General features: G+C 35.3%; 1 protein-coding gene across 4 annotated transcripts in view; it reads left to right on the forward strand.

Moving 5' to 3' along the window:
• The window catches only part of COL14A1 (collagen type XIV alpha 1 chain), a 180081-nt gene that overhangs the window by 96003 nt on the left and 58321 nt on the right, over positions 1-25757 (forward strand). For all 4 annotated transcript variants that reach the window (XM_036338169.1, XM_036338168.1, XM_036338170.1 and 1 more), the window contains 11 exons: positions 2793-2932; positions 4551-4674; positions 5299-5442; positions 6240-6404; positions 6990-7028; positions 7166-7304; positions 7619-7761; positions 9372-9481; positions 12978-13136; positions 21097-21174; positions 23148-23234. In XM_036338169.1, coding sequence (XP_036194062.1) covers positions 2793-2932; positions 4551-4674; positions 5299-5442; positions 6240-6404; positions 6990-7028; positions 7166-7304; positions 7619-7761; positions 9372-9481; positions 12978-13136; positions 21097-21174; positions 23148-23234 — 1328 coding nt within the window. The remainder of the gene's footprint in view (positions 1-2792; positions 2933-4550; positions 4675-5298; positions 5443-6239; positions 6405-6989; positions 7029-7165; positions 7305-7618; positions 7762-9371; positions 9482-12977; positions 13137-21096; positions 21175-23147; positions 23235-25757) is intronic.

Here is a 25757-nt window from a genome sequence, read left to right on the forward strand (position 1 = left end):
CCTCTAGTAAAGGTCAGCATCCTTCCTCGCATCCCAGTGATCAACCTATTTGGTGAACTCATTTCCCAGATTATGTTAGGAAAATAAATGGGAGAATAGCACTTCCCAAATACCCATTTGTACCAGTTTGTTCTCCTTCAAGAAAGTCTACCTGCTACGTATACAGACATATATCAATATAATATGTAGGTATATATCTTATAGATGCATATATCAGACAGATATAATCCTTCTATGTTTCGCAAATGGGATCATACCTTAGAGTCAGTGACTCACTTCATTTCACATAATAATCAATGTCTAACATTTTTCCATATTAGTAATATGCAGTGACCACATTCTTTTAAATGTTGAATCGTTTTACTCAATTTTATTTTATTGGCTTTTAGATGTGGAAGAGACCTTAAAATTCATCTCTTCCAACCTGTCAACTGTAAGACAGTAACAGCAACATTGGTCCAGCTCAGGGTTCCCGTACATGCCTTATGCTGTCCTGCATCATCTAATGCTATTTGCTCTACCTAGCATGCTGGAATCTTCCTTCTGTCTTCAGTTGTAGCCTTCTCTAGTCTTAGTAGCTGTGATTATTTTCACTACTGGAACTGAAACCAGAATCCTCATTGATAAATTTACTATTTAGACATTTCTGATGTCCAGATATCAAAATTCTCTGAGGTCAGAGTATTTTTATTTATAGATGAACATGGTTATCATTCAGTAAACATTCATGAATGTTCATGGAAGATGTGTGCAGGGTCTGTGAGAATAAGGATTGACAATGCAGAGAACTTGCTCCTGAAGTTTTTTTTAAGGATGGTTTTAGATAGTGGAGCTTTTGCTTCTTAACACATTATTCATCTTAGGCTCTGTTTGTACTGAGTGTGTTCAATTAAAAAGCCTGTAAATTTTTATTGTTAAAGTAATACTGAGTATTTATTAAAAAATGTTAATAAGTATAAAAGAGTATACAGAAGACGCCCTAACTGGTTTGGCTCAATGGATAGAGTGTCGGCCTGTGGACTGAAGGGTCCCAGGTTCGATTCTGGTCAGGGGCATGTATCTTGGTTGCCAGCACATTCCCAGTAGGAGATGTGCAGGAGGCAGCTGGTTGATGTTTCTCATCCATGTTTCTAACTCTCTATCTCTCTTTCTTCCTCTCTGTAAAAAAATCAATAAAATATATATTTTTAAAAAAAGAGTATACAGAAGACAATTAAAAACACAATTTCCTCTCGCAGGTGTAATTTCTTCATGCATTTTGATGTATTTTCTTTGATTTATTCATTTTTCGTTTTGATTATCTATTCAAGTTGATTTTGCTTTCATTTTGAAGGTGAAACCTAATCTAGTTTCCATCTTTCCTTGGAAACAGAGGACCAGGTTTTCCTTTAGAAGCCTATTATTAGCAGATCTTGTGTCCCTTTCAGCTTTAAACTCAAACCATAAAATTGTACAATTTTACAAATCACAGAACTCATGAGAGCAACCTCACCAGATCCTTATTGTTCCTGGAGTATTACCTCACTTGGAGATAGTTTATTTTACATTATAAATAGCTTTAAGGGAATAACATTGCACTTAATAAAATAAAACCAAGTGAAGGTGTGTTTTTTTTCCAAAGAAAGGGGAAAGGCACATTATCTCAAAGATATATATTTGTGTATAACTCGCCTAAGCTTAGAAGATTCAGATTATTATTGAAGAGTAAATCATTTAATCATAAAACAGTCAACTACAGTGATCTAAACTAATGAAAGGGAAAGAGGCATAGATCATTTGAAAGTGTACATGATGCCAAAAATGACAGTTAAAATGCTTTCAGTGGAGTAGGCTTTTGTTGGTGTGTTTTTTGCTTGCTTTTTAGTGTTATCATCAGTTATATTACTGATCATATTTTCCCTGGCATTAGTGTATATTTTTGGCACATATCAATGGGTGGCAGAAAGTCACAGACAGAATGAGTGAGGCTGGAATTAAAGTTTGCTTATGACCTCAGCCCAAATGCATATCAAGTTGTAGATGTCACATGCCTTCCTTTTGAAGTTGAATCACTCTGAAGTTACCAACTGAACAAACAGAAGATAAGGTGCACAGGGCAATAGCTTGGACTTTCTTCTAACCCAGAGGTTCTCAACCTGTGGGTCGCGACCCCTCTGGAGGTTGAATGTCCCTTTCACAGGGGTCGCCTAAGACCATCGGAAAACACATAGATAATTACATATTGTTTTTGTGATTAATCAGTATGCTTTAATTATGTTCAATTTGTAACAATGAAAATACATCCTGCATATCAGATATTTACATTATGATTCATAACAGTAGCAAAATTACAGTTATGAAGTAGCAACAAAAATAATTTTATGGTTGGGGGTCACCACAACATGAGGAACTGTATTAAAGGGTCGCGGCATGAGGAAGGTTGAGAACCACTGTTAGGCACTAGAAAGTGTTCGCTGATTCTTCTGTCTGTAAATCACCTCACTTCCACATCTTTCTCTTCTTTCATTTCTATTCCTTGGGACTGAGATTGGTGGATTTTTTTCCTTTCTAATTCCATGTGTTCAGCAGAAGCTTCTGAGTCATGAATAGGAACCTTGAACATAGAAGAGAAATGATGGTCAGGAAGCATAATGAGCAAAAGCTTGGTATATAAACCTGAAAGGATTGATACCTTTTTTTTGGGGGGGGGGGGGGAAGCATGAGTTACCAGAGGGAAATTGGTATCTGCTTTGTTGATTTAATACCAACTCTGTTTTCTTATGTCTGATTCAACATTTATTCTTGGTCTTCAGTATGTAAAGCTGCCAAGGCAGACCTGGTGTTTATGGTGGATGGATCCTGGAGTATTGGAGATGAAAATTTCAACAAGATCACTGATTTTCTGTATAACACCATTGGAGCCCTAAACAAGATTGGTGCAGATGGAACTCAAGTAAGGCTTATAGATCAATTATTACTTTATTATATGCATTAAAAAGTTATTCTAATGCATTATTATGGCCATTAGTCAGGGCATCTAGATAAAGATCTATAATGATCAAATCCATCCCTAAATGAGAGAATACATAAGTCTGTGTTTGGAAGCAGCTTACTGGTGCCTGATAGAGATTGAGAAGATGCTAATCCTTAAAAGCTACTGAGTTCAGAAAACTAAGACAGGTTAGAATGGCCATGCCAGCAGATGTTCCTTTAATTTATACTAGGATAGAGTATTTCCTTTATGGATATACTCATCTTTCCCCTGCTCTCACAGACATTAAAGTCTTGAAAGATAGAAGTTGTGGTCACACTAGTATAAATCAAGTAAAACATAAAACTAATTTAGTCATTCAACAAATATTTACTGAGGATTTATTATGGCCAGACATAGGGCTGTCATAATGAATATGATAAACAATGTCTCTGATTCCTTGGTGAACATATTCTTAAAGGCATAGAGAGGAGGAGAGAGAGAAATAGACATAAATAGGTAAATAAGTTCACAAGGTAGGGATGTGAGCTCTGAAAATAGAGTGATAAGACTTAAATTCACTGAGGGGTACTTAAAAGTGTGTGTGTGTGTGTGTGTGTGTGTGTGTGTGTGTGTGTGTGTGTGTGTGTATAAGAGAGTATTTGGAATTTTGTGGTCAATGAAGGCCTCTTTGAGGGGGTGGCTTTTGAACTGAGATGTAAATGATTACAAAGGAGATCTGAGAGTAGAATTTGCAAACAAGGAAAACAGTGAGTACAAAGGACCTAAGATGAGAATGAGACTTGAGGCTTCAGACGCTAAAACTTGTAGCTAGAATATAGTGGGTGCGTATGCGGGGAGCAGGAGAAGAGGTGGAAGAAGTAGGCAAAAGCCAGATTATCTTGAGTCTTATGGACCATTGAAGGAGTTGGGTGTCATTATAAATGCAATGGAAACCAGCAGAAAGTATGGAGAGAAAAGATCTGATAAGCTTTTTCAAAAAGATTAAAGGCTGCTTTGTAAAATGAATATTAATAAGGGTAAGAGTGGAAGCAGAGAAACCAGTTAAGATGTTGCTCTCATGGTCCATCAGAGAGATGATGGGGGTCTGGGTTGGGGTAGTAGCAATGGGATGCACCGAAATGAACAGCTTTGGAATATATTTTGGAAGAACAGCTGAGGAATTTTGGATATTAGTGCCAAATACATAAAGTTGCTGAAGCATTTCAGGGAGGGAGAAATTTGTTTTGAATCGGGGGATTGGAGGAAGTTTCCTAAAGATGGTGACATCTGCAGTAGAACTCAATAAACTGGTAGCAGTTGAAGGCTCACAAAAATGACAGTTCTTTGGTTTATCTCTTCTCGACCCCACCCCCCATATTGAGGTATGTCAGTCTGTAGAGAGAGATTTTAAAAATAAAGTACTTTCTGAAAGGTACTCAGAGAAAAAATGCTATTTAATGTGTCATCAAATTTGGTATGGAATTTTAAACCAAGGAAACTGTGGACTGGGTTAAGTAAGAAATTAAATTGAAGGTATCTTATCTGGCCCAGGGGGAGTCTACATATATGTAAAAACAAACACACCTTCTCTCTCCAGGTTGCAATGGTTCAGTTTACTGATGACCCCAGAACGGAATTTAAGCTAAACACTTACAACACCAAAGAGACTCTTCTTGATGCAATCAAACGTATTTCATACAAAGGAGGAAATACAAAAACAGGTAAGACCAAAGAAAGCCCAGTTAAGACCCAAAATGATGAACTATTAGTGATTACTGAAATTACCTTTATAGCATTACATTTATTGGGATAACATTGGTTAATAACATTATATAAGTTTCAGGTGTATAACTTTGTAATATGGCCTCTATAGACTCTATTGTTTGCTCACCACCTGAAGTCTAGTCTCCCTCCTTCACCATGTATTTGACCCCTCTTTGCTCTTCACCCTACACTGCACCCCACCCTTCCCAATGATTCCGTATCTATGAGTTTGTTTTATTTGTTCACTTGTTGCTTTTTTGCTTTATATCCTGCATATAAGTGAAAACACACGGTTCTTTCCTTTTTTATCTGATTTATTTTACTTAGCATAATATTTTCAAGATCTGTCCATGTTGTCAAAAATGGCAATATTTTATCTTTTTATGACTGAATGTTATTTCATTATATATATGCGATATATACCTCACATCTTCATTAATCATCCAAAGTCACATTTTTAAGGCATAATTATATAGATTTTTTTTTAAAAAAAATTTTCATTGATTTAAGAACTTTGTTCTTACCCCTCCCTCCCCAGCCAAACAAAAATGAAATTGAACTGTTGCCTTCCTTTGTTTCAGGAAAAGCAATTAAGCATGTCCGAGATACCTTGTTTAATTCAGAGTCAGGTACCAGAAAAGGCATCCCAAGGGTCATTGTGGTCATAACTGATGGACGATCACAAGATGATGTGAACAAAATCTCCAGTGAAATGCAATCAGATGGTGAGTTTTACACAGATAAGCAATAGTGGCTACCAGTAATATGGTAGCATTGCTCTTTTCTGAATATACATTCAAAAGATGAATATGTATGACTTAAATATTTCTGAATCTTTCTTAATATAACTTAAAAGTGTGATTAAAAAAATACTTTTCAGGTTACAAATCTATTATTTTGCTTTATTTTCTCTAATACTTCTTCTACATACAGGATTCCCTGTCTAAGAAATGCCAACAATTAAATGCAATACTATGAAAAGAACCATTATAAAGGGCCAGGGAGGGAACCTGCACAGAATCCCCTCAGCGTCATCATCTGTAAAATGGGGATTCTCATAACACTGTCGTGAAGATTACATTATATAAAATATGCCTGGCAAATAGTTGTTTAATATTCATTTGCCAAGCATTGAACCATGACCTATCTCAGTTTCTACATATGAAATAAAAACTGATAAAATTTCTGTTTCAACTACAGTACATCTTATAAATTTTAAGATAATTACTAAACATATGCAGACATAAAGATGTTACTCAAATGGTAACTATTTTGTCTCAAGTACTAATGGGGGCATTGGCCTTCTTGAGTTTCTTTAAAATGGAAAAGTTTTGTAGGGGATGATGGAATAATTTTCATATAATGAAATACATGCATGCACAATTCTGATGAACTGTTAAGAATAAACACTACTAGCCCTCCTTCACAAACATATTTTAAACATTTGGCCGTGTCTTATATTGCGATACTTATCTGTTGTGCAATGGAAAGTAATCAGAAATCTGTTTCCGTTCTGCCACAGGCTACAGCATTTTTGCAATTGGTGTGGCTGATGCGGATTATTCGGAGCTGGTTAGCATTGGCAGCAAGCCTAGTGCCCGCCATGTCTTCTTTGTGGATGACTTTGACGCCTTTAAGAAAATTGAAGATGAGTTGATTACTTTTGTCTGTGAAACCGCTTCGGCAAGTGAGTTCTTTGAAATGTGTGCTTACTCATGTTGCTTAAAGGTTGAGATATTTCATACCAGTTAAATAATGAATCCCATCTTGATCTGAGGAAAGAATATTGTCTGGTAGAGCCGTTTGTTATGCAGACATTGTTTTATGTTTTAGAGCATTTGGAAGTAAACCTCCCAAGTGTAGAGTTTTCGGTTGATGAAGACCTTCCCTAATAAGATGAGAGTCTGTGTTTAAAGGCAATTCTTCTTAAACAGCTGTAGCAAATAGTTTTTAAAAAATGTTTTAAGACTGCCCACCAGTGTCATGCACTAGAAGTGAGACTTATCCCAACACATGTTCCTAAGTGACCACCACAGTTTTCATGGACCCAGGAGAGGAAAAGGAGGCAGTGGCCCTTTGATTTAAGAAAAGAAATGAGAGCGTTTCAATATTTAGGAATCCACAGAAAACCATAGCCACATCTGGTTTGGATTCCCTTCACAATTGACTTCCGGAAAGATTGTTAGTTTCCTGTTCTCAGGAAAGGGAAAGGATACGTTTGGAAAATATCTAAATTAAGATTTTATATTGTTTGTTTTGTCTTGTTTTGCAGCCTGCCCACTGGTGCACAAGGATGGCATTGATCTTGCCGGTATGCATTATTGCAATTTTTCCAAGTAGAAATATATTAAATAACTCCCATTTGGGGGTCCAGATTTTTCTTTTAATAGGCTAATTTTGAAATTTAACATCCTAAAATGCCTGTTTATTCTTTTTTTTTTTTTTAAGGATTTAAGATGATGGAAATGTTTGGTTTGGTTGAAAAGGATTTTTCATCGATGGAAGGGGTTTCTATGGAGCCTGGTACCTTCAATGTGTACCCTTGTTACCGACTACATAAAGATGCCCTGGTTTCCCAGCCTACCAAGTATGTTTCCATTGCAAGATATTAAAACCAATCATTTTTTTTATTATATCTCAATGTGAAAATGATGCCAACTTTTGATAGGCTGTAATAGTTCCCGGTAGGATTTTCTGTAATATTTAGAGCTGAGGACCCCTCAGGGGATATTTGCCAAGGGATCCCGGACTGCGAGAGGGTGCAGGCCAGGCTGAGGGACCTGCCCCCTACCCCCCGCAAGACATAAATGTTGTACACTGGGCCTCTAGTGCTTTTATAATCAGACATATAACCTTTTGAGGAGGGATACAAGAAAATATTTTCTTTCTTTCCATTTTTAGGTATTTGCATCCGGAAGGATTACCTTCTGATTATACTATCAGTTTTCTATTCCGAATTCTTCCTGACACTCCAGAGGAGCCATTTGCTCTTTGGGAGATTTTAAATAAAAATTCAGACCCATTGGTTGGAGTTATTTTAGACAGTAAGTATATTTATTTCTACAACAACTGTACACACATGTATGAGTGATATATGTGGCATGCCATCTTGCCTGTTCTGTGTATATTGCAGAATACCTCACTTAAACCATGTTAGTGAATACTTCCAATGAATTATGTAACAGTTCACTCATTCATTTATCCACTCCTTCTTTCCACAAATATTCACTGAGTTCCTACTATGTGCCAGCTCTAGACTCTGGGAAAAGTAGTGAGCAGCTGAAAGAGGCAATTACTGAGTGACTGAAGACTATAAGAAGAGTGAGGTTGATGGAAGAAGGAGGGGTCAGTCAATGGCATGAGACCACAAGTTCATTTTTTGGATATGAATAGGATGTTGTAAGATGCCTATTTCATATTGAAATAAAACACACACACACACACACACACACACACACACACACCAAAAAAAAAAAAAAAACACCCGCCAGACTGCCAGCAGTATATTTGGGAAGAATTCTGAGATGGAGAAATGAATTTTGAAGTTGTCTGGGTGATATATGTATAAGCCATGATATTGGGTGAAGTCATCTAGAGAATGAGTCTAGAAAGAGAAGAGGTCTGACGACTGGGAAACCCACCATTGTTTGGGTTTTGAAAAGTTGAGAAGGAACCAATGAAGGAAGCTTCTTAACCTCACACTCTTGGATGTCACATATAATGATCACTTAAGAAGATCATCAAGTTTTTTGTTAATGTCAATGAGTTTTCTAAATAGATTTTTAGTTTAGAATTCCAATGAAGCTAGGAACCAAAATTTAGTGGCTACTATTAGGTACTAACTCAAACATTTGGATAAGGAAAGTGTTTTAAACTTGTTTTCAGCTAGTATTTGTGAAAAGACTTTTCAGTACATGGAAATGAATCAACATCTAAATATGATCTTGTGAAAGCATTTTGTATTGATATCAAAACTAAGGGAAGGTTATAGAGTAAAAAGGTGTAAGCCATTAACTCCATATACATGCAGGAATGGAAAACAATGAAGTCTCTCAAAATGACTAAGACTAGCTTTTCCTTTTAAAAGCAGAGTGAAGAATTAAATTGTAACCTGGGAATGAATTAGTGAGGAGAAAATTCTTATTTCTATGTAACAAAATATTCCTTGTAACATGAAATACTCAAGATTAGGAAGGCTTTCCTTTGTTCATAATAAGAGACATCTTGGAATATCATTCTTTTGGGGTGGTATAAGTTGCATGTCCTGGGAAAGTTGTTTGCTATAGTGGGTTAATTAGGCAAAGAGTCTGGTTTCTGTTTCTTAAGATTTGATTAACTTCATTCTCCCTTTTTGTCTGCCTCTAGCCCTAGCTTCAGACAACCCTCTTTCAAGAGGGTGATGTAGGCAATGAAGTATAGAGGAAAAATATGTGTAGGAGTCCTTGCCTTGCAATCATCACCACATTGTTAAGTCAGTTAGTCTGGCCAGCTAAAAGCCTGGGCAACCCAAGGACTGTAGATCCTTCCTTCCTTACTCATCACTTTGTTGTAAACAGAGCTTCAAAACAATGGATGCATTATGTTCTGTCTTCAGTTGAATTGTAGAAAATTATTCACTCATTTTAATTCTTTTTACATCTTTTTCTTTGATTAGATGGTGGGAAAACCCTAACATATTTCAACTATGACTACAGTGGAGATTTTCAAACTATTACGTTTGAAGGACCTGAAATTAGGAAAATTTTCCATGGAAGCTTTCACAAGGTGGGTAATGTTTTGTGTACACATAGTCTTTATTCACTGTGGGCAAAGCAACAGATAGATGGTGAAACTATTCCGTACAGCTTTGGATCTCAAATTTCAACTGGAGAAAGAATTACCTGCAGGACTTATTAACAATGCCTAGAGATTCTGAGATAGAACCCTGAAATGTGAATTTTTTAGCAGGTACCCCAGGAGATATGATAGAAGTGGTCCAGGTTCCCACCATGAGGAACAATTTAATAGAGGGTACTGTATTATTAAGCAGGCATTATGTGTGACGTAGAAAGGATTGCTGGTCTACCTGCCTACCAGTGCAGATGAAAGGTACAACTAGCCGAATCATATTAAAATGTAAAGAGAGATATAACTGATTGCATAGCTATATCTATGTAAAGCTAGATATAACTGTGTTTTTTTAACATATATACACACAACCTATTACTGCCATCATAAAAGTTACCCTGAGGACAAATTTTGTAAAACCTGACTTAACTTGCTCTTATTTTAATTTGGACTTGTAACAAGAGCTCTGTTCCTTAACATTTTACATCTCAGAAACACTTAGTTTTGGTAGACATGCTTCCTTCCAATATGTACTGTTTCTTTTCTATTTGGCAAATAACCCCACTGATCTCTGGGCTGGTAGGCATGCAATACCAAGACTGCAGGGAGAGCAGAGCATTTACCAGGTGGCGCTAGCAAAAGTCTCTTAACCCATCCCTTCTTGCCCTATTAGAGAGAGAAAAGGGATATAGCACAGCAGTCTTCATCTTGGTTCTGTCTCCTGACATAGTACATGATCAAACACTAACTTTACTACTTTCTGGGGTTTTGAATACCATCACTGCATATGAACAATTGCATAACAAAATTCTGACTCTGTCATGCATAAAAAGAGTTGCATCAAAATGTAATTTTTCCCTGACTGAATAAGACCATAAAAGATACCATAAAAACACATGAGATGCAAGTGGAAATCAATTAGTCCATGGTTCAAATTGGTCCCATTAGCATATCTTATTGTCATTTCTCACCAAATTCCTCTTGACATGATTCTTTTCTTGATTATACAGTGTCTGCTGCAAAGTAGTCAAGGAAAAAATGTTCAGGAGATGAAAAGCATGTGAGATTTCATGAGTGTTAAAAATAATTGCCATCTTTGCCTGTGGAATAGGCATGGGCTTGTACTAGTAATTTTTCTTCAAAGAATTCTTTAAGAATTTAGGTAAATGTTAAGCTTTGCTTACCTTACCAGGAGAACTCAAAGACCTATAGGTAGGTTCATTAAAAATTTGTTTCAAATTCATAAACCTTCAAGTTTTTCAAAATTATATGAAGAAAAATCTTCCTAGGCCCTGGCCAGGTAGCTCAGTTGGTTAGAACATTGTCCCCATATCCAAGGTTGCAGGTTTGATCCCTAGTCAGGGCCCATTCAAGAATCACCTAATAAATGCATAAATAAGTGGGACAATTTATGGATGTTTCTCTCTGTCTCTCATCAATAAATTGTTAAAAAAAGAAAAAAATCTTTTTCCATTTGCTAAGTCTTAATAAAGCTAAAGCTAAATAAAATAAGAAAGGCATATCATGGAACAAACTACTAATATATCTATTAACAGAAAATCTTGATGCAAATTCAGTTTGGACTGATCAAATTTGATTTTTTCATAAACTTATGTTATAATTGAAGAAATACTTTACCCTAATTCTTATTGATCTTCATTTGGCTTTATTTTGTACACTTTGGGTATGAAGTATGGCCCCAAAGTCTCTTTCAAAAAGTTATAATTGTATAAATGAATCCATAAGTGAAATCAAAATATTTTTGAAAACTTTTTAATGTCTTCTTTTGTAAAGCAAAAAATTTTTTTTTTTATTCTTTTCATTGATTTTTCTTTTTTGGCGGGGGGGGAGGGAGATAGAGAAAGAGAGAGAAAGAGAGGGAGAGAAACATCAATGTGAGAGAGACACATCAATTGGTTGTCTCCCAAACATGCTCCGACCAAGACCTGGAATTGACCCTGCAACCCAAGTATGTGCCCTTGACCGGGAATCGAACCATAGACCCTTCCATCTGGTGGCCAACGCTCTAACCACTGAGCAACAATTTAAAAAATATGAATGATCTCCCTCATAAGTTAATAGTTTTAAAGCATGCATAATATATTGGGTTGTCTAGCACTCAGCATGAAAATTTCTATAATTTACAATAATGAAAAATATTCTAAGGCTCAAAAACACATGAGTCAAACTATACCCTTCTAAATGATTATAAAAGAGATGTAATATGAAACAAGTAATTTACTCCTGCAGTGTTGATCTGGATAGATTATGATTAACTTCTTTTTGAAGGAAAAAGAATATTAAGAGCCTCCACAATTGATGTAAATTATTTAAATCATGATGTAACTTAAATACAATTGGTATAAGTTTTTATGCTTTCAGTTCCCAGGCAACAAATAAAAAATAAATAAATGAAGATAGAATAAAACCCATGAAATTAAAAGTAACATTATTTTAATTTTAAAGATGACATTATTTCCTGGTCACTCGACCTCTGCTCACAATACAGTACTAGCTGCTATAACTCTTGTAACCATGACTCACATTGCCCAATACTTTCTCTTTGAAATGCTATGATACCTTCTCTTATACAGCTATTTGAAACCTCTTTTGGTTTTCATTTAATCATGAAAATGAAATCATTATTTGCCTATTAAGTTCACTCTTTTAGCTCACTAAACAAGTAGCCTGCCACAAACAAGAAGTATGTGACAGACATCATAAATTGAAATGCTTTATCAGCACTGAAATTTCATGGCAGAACTTGGTTACGACGTGTCTCATTTAGAATATACTTACCTTGATCATCACCTACATGATGATGTAGATTTTTACCAATCCTCACAAAGAATGTGTAGACTTTTGAATATATCACCATGGACCTCCAGAGTCTAGAGATTCCAGTTTCAGATCATTGAACCATACATTAAGCTGAAGAGTTTTATTTTATTTGGGCCCAGAGTCACTAGAAAGCCTTCCTCCTTCCCCTTTAGATTTTAGATCTTTTCTCCTCACCTTAAATTACCAACTGCTGGTAATACCGCAGATAACTTGTTGGTAATTCAACCAGCGTTTTTTACATTTTAATACTTTTACGTTCGTTTTATTACGCTTTCAGAAAAAGCATAACTCACACCACCACCCTGTGATTTCAAGATATTACTGCTTTAGAGGAAGGCTAGATTTTTTAAAAATGAATCATTTCAAAGTTACTTTAAAGAAAAGTATTAACTAAATAAAAACAGACATGGTACTGACTGTGAAACAGTCATGGAGGTAACAAAATAGAACCTTTCTCCTCTAGCAAAATGCCTAGTGACAGAATTCCTGCTCGTCTCTTTCATATATTTTAGTGATGAGTCATGCAATTATGTAAATGTGGTTGATAGTCCTCTCACTTCTTACCTACTAAAACATCCTGACTTTTATCCAGCTACACATTGTTGTCAACAAGACTTTGGCCAAAGTGGTTATTGACTGCAAGCAAGTGGGTGAGAAGGCAATAAATGCATCCGCGAATATCACAGTGGATGGTGTCGAAGTCCTAGGGAGAATGGTTAGGTCAAGAGGACCAAATGGAAACTCTGCACCAGTAAGTGGATAAACAATTGAGGCCATGTTATTGTTATAGAAAAAGGTATTTTAAAAATATAATTATTTATTGCCCAGGGGGGAAGTTTGGTAAAGGAATGGATGGGTTGATGGCTAAATAGTTAGCAGCCTTTATAAATGAACTAAAACATTCATAGTTAAAGCTCTTGGCAGTAAACTTCTGCTATATTATACTCCAGGAATTAAGCCAGTTTATTTTCTAAAGGCATTTTAAAATTCAAATATTAAAATACTCATCATATGATTTGTGGCATAAATGGTTTGTTAACGTGAGAATCAAAACTGTGAAAGAACTTCATTTGTATAAGCATATATAGATTCATACAAAATGAGTGATTATTATACACAGGAAATTGACATAAGCCTCTCATTTGGATTAGATTTGGGCATTTTACAACTAGCTTTTTGCTATTGTTCATGTGAAATTTACTCTTTAATCATATAGTTTTCTAAGTGACAAATCATTCTAAAATAATATATTTTTTCTTCATACAACAAGGAATTTAAGCCTTGAGACTTCCAACTGGCAAAGAAATAACTTTTTCTTCACTCATTACCCACGGCATATACAAGTTTTTGTTTTAACACCATGTAGTCATAGCTAATTACCATCATTCTCTAATTTGAGTCATTTTATAAATTAGAACCATTTAGCCTGGGGAATAGTTTATTCTTTTAAACAACCCCAGCAATTCTGCATTTCTCTTATATGTCACGGAAACATAAAATGAATTATGAATGACTATTATTGTCTTGTACTTTCATAGGTCGGTAGAACTAGCCCATTATATGAAACTTTAGAACAACTTAGTAGTTCTCAAAGTCTATTTAAGCTGACGGTCACTTTGTGCAAATGAAATCTTCTGACGTGTCAATCAAATAAGTAAATAAGATTAAAGCAGATCCATGTTGATTGAGTGGGAGAGAGAGGATGTGGGGTAGTAAGTGTCCCCACCTCCAGTGGTTCCTAAGGGAGCATAGCTTTAATTGCACTACTCTCATCTAACCCATTCACTGTACACACCAGCAAACTGTCCCAAAGTGCTAAAGTGATTTACTTTGGGACTCTGCTATTTTGTGGCATTGCTCTTTGTGGTAACAATAGAAATAAAGTCCTTGTGTGCATTGATGTTAATATATGTGTAATTTATTGGGGTGACATTGGATAATATAATTTTATGTTTCCAGGGTACAATTCTATGATACATCATCTGTATATTGCATTGTATGCCCACAACTCAAAGTCAAATCTTCTTTCATCACCATATATTTGACCCTCCTTTACTCTTTACTACCTCCCCATCCCTCTGATAACCACCAAACTGTTGTCTGGGTCTATGAGGGTCTTTTTGTTTGTCTTGTTTGTTCATTCGTTGCTTTCAGTTTTATATCCCACATACGAGTGAAATCATATTGTTCTGGAGTATTTCTGTCTGACTTATTTTGCTTAGCATGAGTTTTGAGGCATCTTTTAAAACGCTTTTGTTCTACTTTGCTTTGGAGAACTATGGATTAGATATTTAGAAAGAGAGAATATAAAAGTGATGGAAGGCTCTTTTGTTTTTAGTAAGAGACTTTTAAAAATATTACGTAAATATTTTTAAAGGAGTTGTCTCCTCTTAATGTGTGGAATTTTATGTTGATTAAGAAACACACCATCTTCTGCCTCATGGAAGATACCTATATGATAGCACACTCTAGAATTTATAAAGAGCCAGAATTAGCAAACTAAGGACATCTTTCTTATAAGGATAAATGGATGTATATAGATGGATGTTTGCATGGATAAGTGAATAGCCTCTAATTTAAGAAAGAGAAACAATCTGGGGATATGAGATTTTAGGCCCAAATCACTAGTTAAATTATTATTTTTAGAATAATACATATAAATCTCCTGACACTTAATAGGAATTCAGTAATGAGCAGCTGTTATTATTTAAGGATGTCAGTAATACCTTCTCTTTCTCACCTATTCTAACCCACTACTGCTTATATAACACTCAATTATTTTGGGCCATATATTATTTTCTTTTTCTTTCATATAACTACATTTCAACCCACCATCAAAATAGAAATCATATCATGGTCTTCATACAACCACACCCTTTTATCCTCCATCACAGTATCTAATAAATCTTATATGAACAAAGTTCTCAAAAAATACTTGCTGGAAATTGAATAGAATGTCATCTATTTGATTGATGCCATATCTTTTGTTAAAATGTTGTTTTGCATGTATTCTATTTATGTATGGTATTGATAGCCATCCAATAATATATATCATACCCTCTCCTAATTTGTATTTTACAATTATAGTTTGATAATTATAATTCTTTCAAATGACAATTTTATAATTACAATTACTTCAAATTATACTCTATGTAAATAAACGGTACTCTAAATATATGGCCAATTGAACATCAACTTTATTTCTGGAAGCAAAAGTTACTGTAGGTTTCAGTCCTACTAGCAATAAATCTTTAACTGTCCATGAGAGAAAAGCAATTGAACAGAGCAGCCTCTGTGGTGACTTCCAACCAGTAGTAGACAATGGGGAATTTATGGAAGTCAATAATTAAAAGAGTTCTTTGTAAGGCTAGTAGGAAAAAGTTGTAGCTTTTGTTAGAATCTAGAATTCTACAAAGGATTACCAAATAGGTTTTCAGTCTGCCCACTTATTAAAGAATTTGATTATGCTAAAATGGATGATATTAGATTAGCTCTCAAGAATGTGATTGGAAGCTCCCTTGCTTTTTGAGGTAATTGCTTAATTGTTTCAGTGCAGGGCTAGAGACAAGCTTCAGTCCTCAGTTTTCACTTTAGAAATCACAAATTGCTAAAAAAAAAATTAAAAAAATCTTAGTATACACTTGCACTTCGCTACCTAGCAAAAGTGAATGTGTAATGTGCAAGTTTTGTATTATTCCAGGGGGAGTAATTATCAGATCATTGAGATTAGTAGTTTATAGGTCAGCATTCCCTGGGCAAATTCAGCAATGATTTTAAAAAGTGTCAGGTGATGGAAAAACTCTAAATATTGAGTCTCTAAACAAAGTCTATTCTTCTTAAACCCAAGTTGAGTGGAGAAGAGATTAATGGATTTAGGGATACAGTACTACTATATTAAATTACTCACATTTATAATAAAAACAACTTGTGTTCTGCAATGAAAGATTTTATAGGCAGCAAAAGTGCCCAGTGGGACTAAACTGATAAGCAGTCCTAACTTAGCTGTCAAAACACAAGTGGGAGAAAACTTAACAGCTGTTCTTCTTTTTCCCCATCTTCTTTCTCCTAAGAAACGTCTCCTATTTTTTCTGACACACAGTGAAATTTTAATGCTGCCAATCAGAGATGATTCTAGGAAAAATTTTATCTTCTGGCATTGGCTCATGTTTCTTAGTGTCTTCCACCTCTAAAATATAACACGTATTCAATTGACATTTGTTTAGCCATCTGCTGCTAAAGACAAATACAAATTTTTATGCATTTTTTATTAAAATTATTTATCAAGTTAAAGCTTTTTATGCAGGAATCAATAGTAGACTAGTGAATGGTCCCATAGAAACAAGTATTTTTAAATTACAATAAAATGATTGTTTTCACAAGAATTATATCTTTTAATCCTTAAAATAGGAATAGTAGCTAATATTATTGGAGGCCGACTGTGGACAAGGCATTGTCTACTTTTCCATGATTACCTCATTTAATCTTCCAATACCCCTAAGAAAAGAGACTTAAATAAGCCCCACTTTATAGATGCAGAAATTGAGACTTGAAGATGTTAGGGAGGGATCCCCTTTCAAAAAACGAGGAAAGTGAGGTGAGATCATATGTGTCTTGCATACAGTTACCTGCCTTCCATTCTAAGCTCTCTTCCACTGGGTCTGATTATTACAGAACCTCAGGCAGAAGAGGGAGTCATGTTCACTGACAAGTCCAAAGACTTACATTATTTGAATTACAACCTTGAAAGTAAATGTGATCAAGTATGTCTACACCCAAGTATTCTAATTCCTACCAACAAGTAAAGCCGTTCATTGTCATTTCCTAACTTAATTAATGCCATGATGGTTTTCCTTAAAATCAATAAACAGAGAACAAATGAAAACACTATGTTGAATATCTGACAAATAGTATGTGCTTAATAAATCCTAGTTTTGAAATGGAGTCAATAAAAGTTGAACACCAAATCAAAAGCAGAAGATGGGTTAGGTCCCCAGTAATCTTTTGCCAGTATTCTTGAGTAATGTCAATCTCTCTAAATATTAGTATAAGTTCAGGTATAGCTTGACTTCAAATTATAAGCTTAGTTATATGTTGCTAGAAAAAAAAAGGATAAAATCTGGTACCGAGTAGAAAGTGAACCCAGAGATACATTTTAATTGCCATTCACAGGTCACAGTGGCAACCGCTGAGAAATATTTTAATCTTATTTCCATGCTAACATTTGACCTCAATGACTTGCCTTTTGTGCTACACACAGACAGAAATGTCCAATAATGAAAAACGAGCATTTGTAATCGGCTCAGTATTCCCTTGAAAGAGATTATAAAAAGTAAAAGTGGGAGGTTCTATACCTTTCTCTCTCCTTTTTATTTTTGTCACATAAAATTTTTATTTTCAGTTCAAAAGGAAAGAAGTTACAAAAGTAAAAAGTGACTGCCTCTTGGCATTAGTTGCTTGAAGTATGATTTATGTTTAACCACATTGTCTTGCATTTACAGGCACTCAGATGTAAGATCTCTCGATAGACCACTTCTGTACTGTTTCCTGCATAATTGGTACAAATACTTGTGTCACTGCTTTTGGAATAAAAGCTAGAGGGTTTTTTAATCCATCCCCAGAATTGTGCCTTGGAAAAAGAAGTTCCTAAATAAAGGCTGAAGAATCTAAACTATTACGAACGCAAAACAATTATGAATAAATTTTTTTGTGCTCACACACAAAAAAAAGTCTGCTGACTTCATCTAACTTGAAAAGGAAGGCAGCCCACAAGCATTCCTCAGATGATAGTATTGGCTTCATTAAGCACTTAGTAGGCATTCAACCCGTTGAGTGAAGAAAACGAGCACATAAGAATTCCAATCACTCAATAGGGCAGAAGTTTAGCCAAAGGTATATATGTAGACATTATACTGTTATAGGTGATTAGATGGTGAATGTTTATTTAAAAACTTCCACAGAGCCTGGTGCCAGCTTGGGGCTAGTGAAAGGCCTTGGCTTTATGTAAATCTCCCCAGTCACCAAAATGGTTTTACACTGAGGGCTCTGTTCAGAAATGGAAAATTTCTTAATGGATGAATGACTTACAAATTTAGCTGATTCTATCTAATGCTGTCATAATGGGACCCATTTAATAAATGTCCACAGACAAATGGCCTGTAAAGTTAGGCTTGGGTATCTGTATTTTAAATATTAGTCCAAAAATTTATTCACTGCAAAATGAGCCATAAGAAATTGAGGTGGGCTGTTCAAATCCCAACCAGAACTCATCTTTCAGCACCTGCTTAAATTCCTTAGGCTTTTTCATCCTAGGGATTAATCTATGGAATGGGGTGGCTAGTACTATATTATGCCTCATTGTGGCTGATCTGAAGATTAAATGATACAGACAAAAAAGTCCTTAGGAGCGTGCCTGGTACATAGTAGGGTTTCACTAAATGTTTGCTGCTATTGTTATTGTTATTTACCAAGTTTTTACTCAGAACATTAAATAGATATGATTATTATGTAAACACACTACTATGATATATTTGCCCTCGATACTATATCACTTTCATTTTGATTCTACATTTTGGCCCTTGTATTATATACTCCTCTACCTTAAAGAATTCAATTATGGAAGAACTGTACATTAAAATATTTATTACTTATAATAACTATATCCCGGGTACTGTTCTAAATAATTCCCTGTATTAACTCATTTTATTATTATAGCTACTATTATTATACTAATGAATGGCTACTATTCAGTAGCTACAATTATATTAATTTTACAAACAAAAAAAATCTCAAGACTCTAAGTCATTAAATAATTTGTTCAAAATGCATTAGCTTGTGAGGGAAGGACTTAAGGATTACACCCAGATAGTCTAGCTCCATAGCCTCCTAACCAATGTGTTTCTTGAAGTAGCTTTGTTGCTCTTGCTATTCATGAAAATCAATAATCATGTTCTTTAAAAATGTTCTAATTTTAAAAACCTAATTTTTTAATGATCACAATTTTGTTGTATGGTTGCCCTGCAGAGATTCAGATATTATACCCTTGGTAAAAATTAAAAACAAAAATTAGCCTGAAAAAATAAGATCAGTGAGCCACACACATATTTGCTCAAATAACACAGTTCTTGTACATAGACATAAGAAAACATGATGCCTTGATTCATGGATCTGCTTTCAAAATTAAGGTTTTCTTTTCAAATAATCTTGCAAAACTCACTTGGGGAAGGATGTTTGCAGCAAGACACAGTTCTTCTTGGACACATTGAGAGAAAGCCTGAGTTCTTCTCTTGACTATGATCTAGGTCTAGGACAGGCTCTTCTGTGATACTGCATGCATCATTGCTAATCTATTTCAAGAGTCCTATTTACTTGGGCATTCTCTGTTTCATCCTGTGATGAAACAGTTTTTACTGACGTATGAATAGTATTGCTTGGGAGAAAATAAGGCACCAGGAGTTTCCAACTCTTGCTTTAAAACACCATTTGCTGAAGGAAGGTTGAAGATGTAAAAAGAAAAAAAAACTTGATCCTTCTCCCAGCTCTCTAACTGATGACACTTTTTTTTCCCCCCAAATATATTTTATTGATTTTTTACAGAGAGGAAGGGAGAGAGATAGAGAGTTAGAAACATCGATGAGAGAGAAACATCGATCAGCCGCCTCCTGCACATCTCCTACTGGGGATGTGCCCGCAACCCAGGTACATGCCCTTGACCGGAATCGAACCTGGGACCTTTCAGTCCGCAGGCTGACGCTCTATCCACTGAGCCAAACCGGTTTTGGCAACTGATGACACTTTTAATATGTGAAAATAATTTAAGAAGAAATATAATATTAGAAATAGTTGGGTCATGATGTTCATATCAGCCCCTAATGATAGTATAATGATGTTTCTGTACATTTCAACATACATATTGAGTTGCTGCCAACATACACGAATAGAGCAAGACTGTCTAAATATTTATGGCATGATCAATGGCTTAAATAAAAATACACTTAGCCCAGCTTCTCACAATACCATATGTGACTGTCATGACACTTACCATGTTGAAAACAGTATTTATGTGCCTGTTTCTCATTCTCTGGAAATCCACTGAGGGCAGAATACTTTGTGGTTTTGTTCATTTTTGTATCCTAAAGGTCCACATAGTATCCAGCTTATATCCTACTAAAGAGAAATTGTGCGAATGTATGTCTGAATGATTGAAGTTGGAATCAATTCAACAAGCCTTCATTAAACACCTACTACGTGCTCTATATTGCAATAGGGGATACAAAGATGAATAAGTGGTTCTTTATCCTTTGAAGTGCTGACAGTCTAAGGAGAAGAAACTATAAGTAATTATATTGTATGGTGGCAGACATGCTATGAAAGAGAGACCTAAGGGATGTTGTGGGATTACAGAGGCACTTGGAATAACTGGGAAGGTTTCAGCAGAGGTGCTAAGATTCTTTAGGTGGGGATGGGAAGGGAAGTTGTGATAAAAAGGGAGTTTGGATGGTAGATGGAGTAACTGTAGACAAAATCTTAGACCATTGTGTCTTTGAGTAGCTAATTAGTTTCATATTGTTGGAATTTCTTTTTAATTTATTTTTGGTAATGTTATGTTATAAATGTATTGGTGTCCTATTATTGATATATAGTATGAAATCATAATAGCTATAAACACAAGGTATCTATCTTTTATTGAATGACAATTTCACTTTAAATTTCAGTTCCAGTTACAGATGTTTGATATTGTTTGTTCCACATCCTGGGCCAATAAAGACAAATGCTGTGAACTACCAGGCCTGGTAAGAAATCTTCATTCATTATTGGGTCTGTTCTTCATTAAAATGTTCTAAAGTTGTATTGAATTTTCTCTGAAAATGAAATGCTATTTTGCAAAACTCATATCAGAGATAATTCATTGTGATGATAAAGAAAATGAGAAAGATGTTAAGAGGGAGGCGTGTCTGAAATTAGCAAGACACACGGATATACATAGTGGGTCTACACAACCCCTGGGGTGCCATTTACATAGTCCAGATCTTCCCAGATTTCCTTGTTCATAAAATATTTAGTGTTGGAATACTTTATGACATCCCTAAACCAAAAGAAATACCTAACAGCTCCATTGCTGAAGTAATTAGGTCCAAACATCTTACTAAATGTTTATGTCCTAATAACTCAGTAGCCATATTTAAAAAAATGATATACTTATTTTATTCTTAAATAACTAAAATGACTTAATGGGATGCGTGTGCCTATTTGCACTGTACAGTTGCTTATATCTTGGGATCTGATAGGACATTTCCACCCTCACTTTGTTTTTCCATATTGATTTTTCTCATGGTACTTGCTACTCAATGAGCAAATGCTCAGATTTCCAAATACGTGACATCATCAAAACAGTATTTCAAAATCTATTGTTGAAACTGTGAACTACTTTGAGCTGGTTGTTCATACAAAGTCCAATGGGTGTTTCTCTTGAGTTTAAAACATTTACATGCTCCTGTGACCTTGTCATGGTGCCCCAGGGCACCCTGGTACACAGTTTTGGAATTGCTCTTATAAGCTCTATAACCCATGTAATTGGTACAAGAAAATTCAAACTTTTTCTTATTAATAATACCATGTGTAATTCCTAAGGGTATACCTGTATATATGAAAGCAGATTCATATCTTCAGATCCTTAGATCCTGAGCTGAAATGGATGACACCATCATGGTTGGACGTAGTGATGTCTTAATAATTAAATGTGGAGAATGGACATGGAGAAGCCATCATAAAGTCTGAGCAATTTGCCTTCTTAAGATCTTACAACAGATCACATCATCTATTGCAGGCAGTAAATTCATGCCAACTATGTTTGAGAAGGAAATAACTTTTTCTTTAACAAAATAAGTTTCTAAGTAGTTCCTGGGGTAGATTTAAATCAGAGAAACTGTGATGTCATACATAAGTGCAGGTAGGTTGGAAATTGGAAGGGCAAATGCCACAAATCTGATGGTGTGTCAAGCAAAATGTGATCACCACAAAATTCTTCAAGAAAACAAATATGACCTCCTATCTCAAAGCTTTAGGTTGATGCCATGATTTATTTTTTTCCCAAGCAGTAGTTAAAATTGTTACAGAGAATTAATGATGTTTTAATTTTAAAAATATATTTTTAAATTGATTTTAGAAAAGTAGAGGGAGAGACAGAGACAGAAACATCAATGATGAGAGAATCATTGATTGACTGCCTCCTGCATGCCTCACAACTGGGCATGTGCCCTGACTGGGAATCAAACTGTGACGTCCTGGTTCATGGGTTGATGCTCAACCACTGAGCCATCCCAGCCCAGCTGATGATGTTTTTAAGCACTGTTTTTATTTTGTTTTGTTTGTTTTAGTATAGATGCAGTTATTTTGGTTGACTAGACCAGCAAGTTTTCTTTTATCCTTTGAAATGGGAAAAATGTTGTGACACAAAGTTTGCAAGACCTTTAGTTCATAGAGTACTACTGCTCCAACTGAATTAAATAGTAAGGTGGTTTAGAGGCTATTTTTTTTTTTACACCCACTTCTGCCTTTCTTTCTTCCCCTGGATTCCCAAACAGGTTTTTAACATCCTTTAATAATGATGATTATCAATGACTCACAAGACACCCATTCATTGTTCTTTAAAGAAAAGATTTTTGTGGTCAGGAGAAAATATTTCTGCCTTTCTAAACTAATGCTCACTTTAAAGTGTCTTAAGTCAAAGTTTTTGTTAACAGTTATCCTATTTTTTTCTTCTCAGAGGGATGAGGAGAACTGCCCGGACCTTCCACATTCCTGCTCCTGTTCTGAAACCAGCAAACGGGCTCTGGGACCAGCAGGCCCACCAGTAAGTCTCACCTAGTTGGGCTTAAATGTTCTTTAATAACATTTATAGCTATCACTTGTGTGTCTGATAGATGATCTACATTGTGCCAAGCACATAGTTAATCACAGAGATGTTACACAACTTCCTTAAAGAACACAGATCCAGGTCTCTGTGCCTCCTAGAGATGATGCTCTTAATCACTATGCAAGACAACACTCATGCTGCTGTATATTCCAAACGGTCCCTTGAAAATCCTGTGGTTTATTCTCAGTGTGAACGTTTCAAATATTGGCCCTCTACTTATACCTGTAATATTTCCATGCTCTCATCTTTCTCATTCTGTTATCAAAATTTATATGTGAAGGGAGGATTTCGAATTTTTCAGGAAAAAAATGTCATCTGAGCATGACTGGAACTTTCTATAGAGAAGGAGAGGGAGGGAGGGACGGGAAGAAGAAGGAGGAAGAGGAAGAGAGAAAAAAGGGAGGGAAGATGGGAGAGAAGGAAAGAGAAAAAGAAAACATATATTTGTAAAATATAAAATATATAAAATTGCACTATCTGGGTCTTTGTATTTATCATGATAAATCTTTTGTAATATGTTTAAATACCCGTTAAACTGGGTTAGCAGTATTTCTTTGGTATAAGTATGCTACAGCTGGTGTCTGGTTAGGGAATGAGAATTACATCAGGGCAGAAGACAAAGAAAACAGGGAGAAGGTGCACCAGCAAATACAGAAGCCACGGAGGGATATTTTGACGCCTGGCCAGCGTCTGTACCTTGGCCTCCTGGAGGCAGCCAGCCCAGGCAGCATGTGAGCAGTAGGTAACCACTCTGACAGCTAGCTTGCAGTGGGAAACTTCACTGCAGGTCAGCACCACCAACAACCTAACATTCCTTTATTTGTGGACTGCGTTTCCTGAACTGAACAAAAACGAAGAGAACCTGCTGAATGCATTTGAAATATATTCCAGCAGTTTCTACTTTATCTTTGGCACATAGAACATTCTTTCAAGCTATGGATGTAGAACCCACACACATTAAAAAAAAAAGGTTCCTTTATCCCCAAGAAGCAAATTTGCGGTAATAGTAAAAGCATTACATTTAAATTGTAAGATTTGGCCAGTCATTGTATCACTGTGAACCTCAATTTCCTTGTATATACAATAGCACCCACTTCTTTAACTGGTATTGTGAAGAATTACAAGACAATATATATGTAAGGATTTTGTACATTATAAAACTTTAATTAAATGTAAAGAGTTGTCTTTAGTTTAATCTGGAATTTGAAAACAATGATTTGTTTTCAACTTCTTTTTTTTTTTACGCCAAAAGTATGTCTTTGAACTTTGTCAAGGCTAACGCACATTGTTTAGTTTATTTGTTGTACCAGCTGTAAGGTATTCCATTATATAAACTACAGTTTATTGACCCATTACTGTGGAGTATTTCCCTGTGGCAATATTATTACAGTGAACATTCTTTGTATATCTCTTTGCAAACATGAATGCGTGTTCTTAAAATAACACAGATTTGTTGGTGAAGAAGGAAGGTTCATCATCATGAAGAAACCCCAAATTGCTCCTCGGGATGATTGTCCCAATATCCTCTTTCCCAAATTCTGTATGAGAGCTAGTTCCCATGCATTTCACCAAGACCCTCTGATGTTGCCAAATATGAGCGCCTTCCTTTATCTGATGATTGTAAAACCCTGTGTCATTGTTATTTTAATTTAAATAGGACTCTCCCTCCATGCTAGTGAGATGAACCAGTTTTTCATGTCTCTTAGCCATTTAGATTTTTTCCTATATAAATTACCTGTTTATAAACTTTGCTAGGTTTTTGTTATACAGGCTTTTTTCCTTACTGATTTATAGGTGGTTTTATGTACTGTGAATACTAACCCTTTATTAACAATATGGTTTGCAAATATCTTTTCCTGGGCCATGGCTTGTTTGGTGTTTATGAGAACTTATATTGTCTAGAAATTTCAATTCTATGTAGACAAATTTAATATTTCTTTTTTTTTCTTTTTTTCTTTTTATTTATTTATTTATTTATTTATTTTCAGTTTTATTTTTATTTATTTTTTTATTTAAATCTTTATTGTTCAGATTATTACATTTGTTCCTCTTTTTTTCCCCCCCCATAACTCCCCTCATCCCAGTTCCCGCCCCACCCTCCGCCCTCACTCCCCACCCACTGTCCTCATCCATAGGTGCACGATTTTTGTCCAGTCTCTTCCCGCATCTCCCACACCCCTTTTCCCCCCAGGAATAGTCAGTCCATTCCCTTTCTATGTCCCTGATTCTATTATAATCAACAGTTCATTCTGTTCATCAGATTATTTATTCACTTGATTCTTAGATTCACTTGTTGATAGATGCATATTTGTTGTTCATAATTTGTATCTTTACCTTTTTCTTCCTCTTCCTCTTCTTAAAGGATACCTTTCAGCATTTCATATAATCCTGGTTTGGTGGTGATGAACTCCTTTAGCTTTCCCTTATCTGTGAAGCTCTTTATCTGACCTTCAATTCTGA

This window comes from Myotis myotis, unplaced genomic scaffold, assembly GCF_014108235.1.
Source record: "Myotis myotis isolate mMyoMyo1 unplaced genomic scaffold, mMyoMyo1.p scaffold_m19_p_16, whole genome shotgun sequence".
Taxonomy (NCBI): domain Eukaryota; kingdom Metazoa; phylum Chordata; class Mammalia; order Chiroptera; family Vespertilionidae; genus Myotis; species Myotis myotis.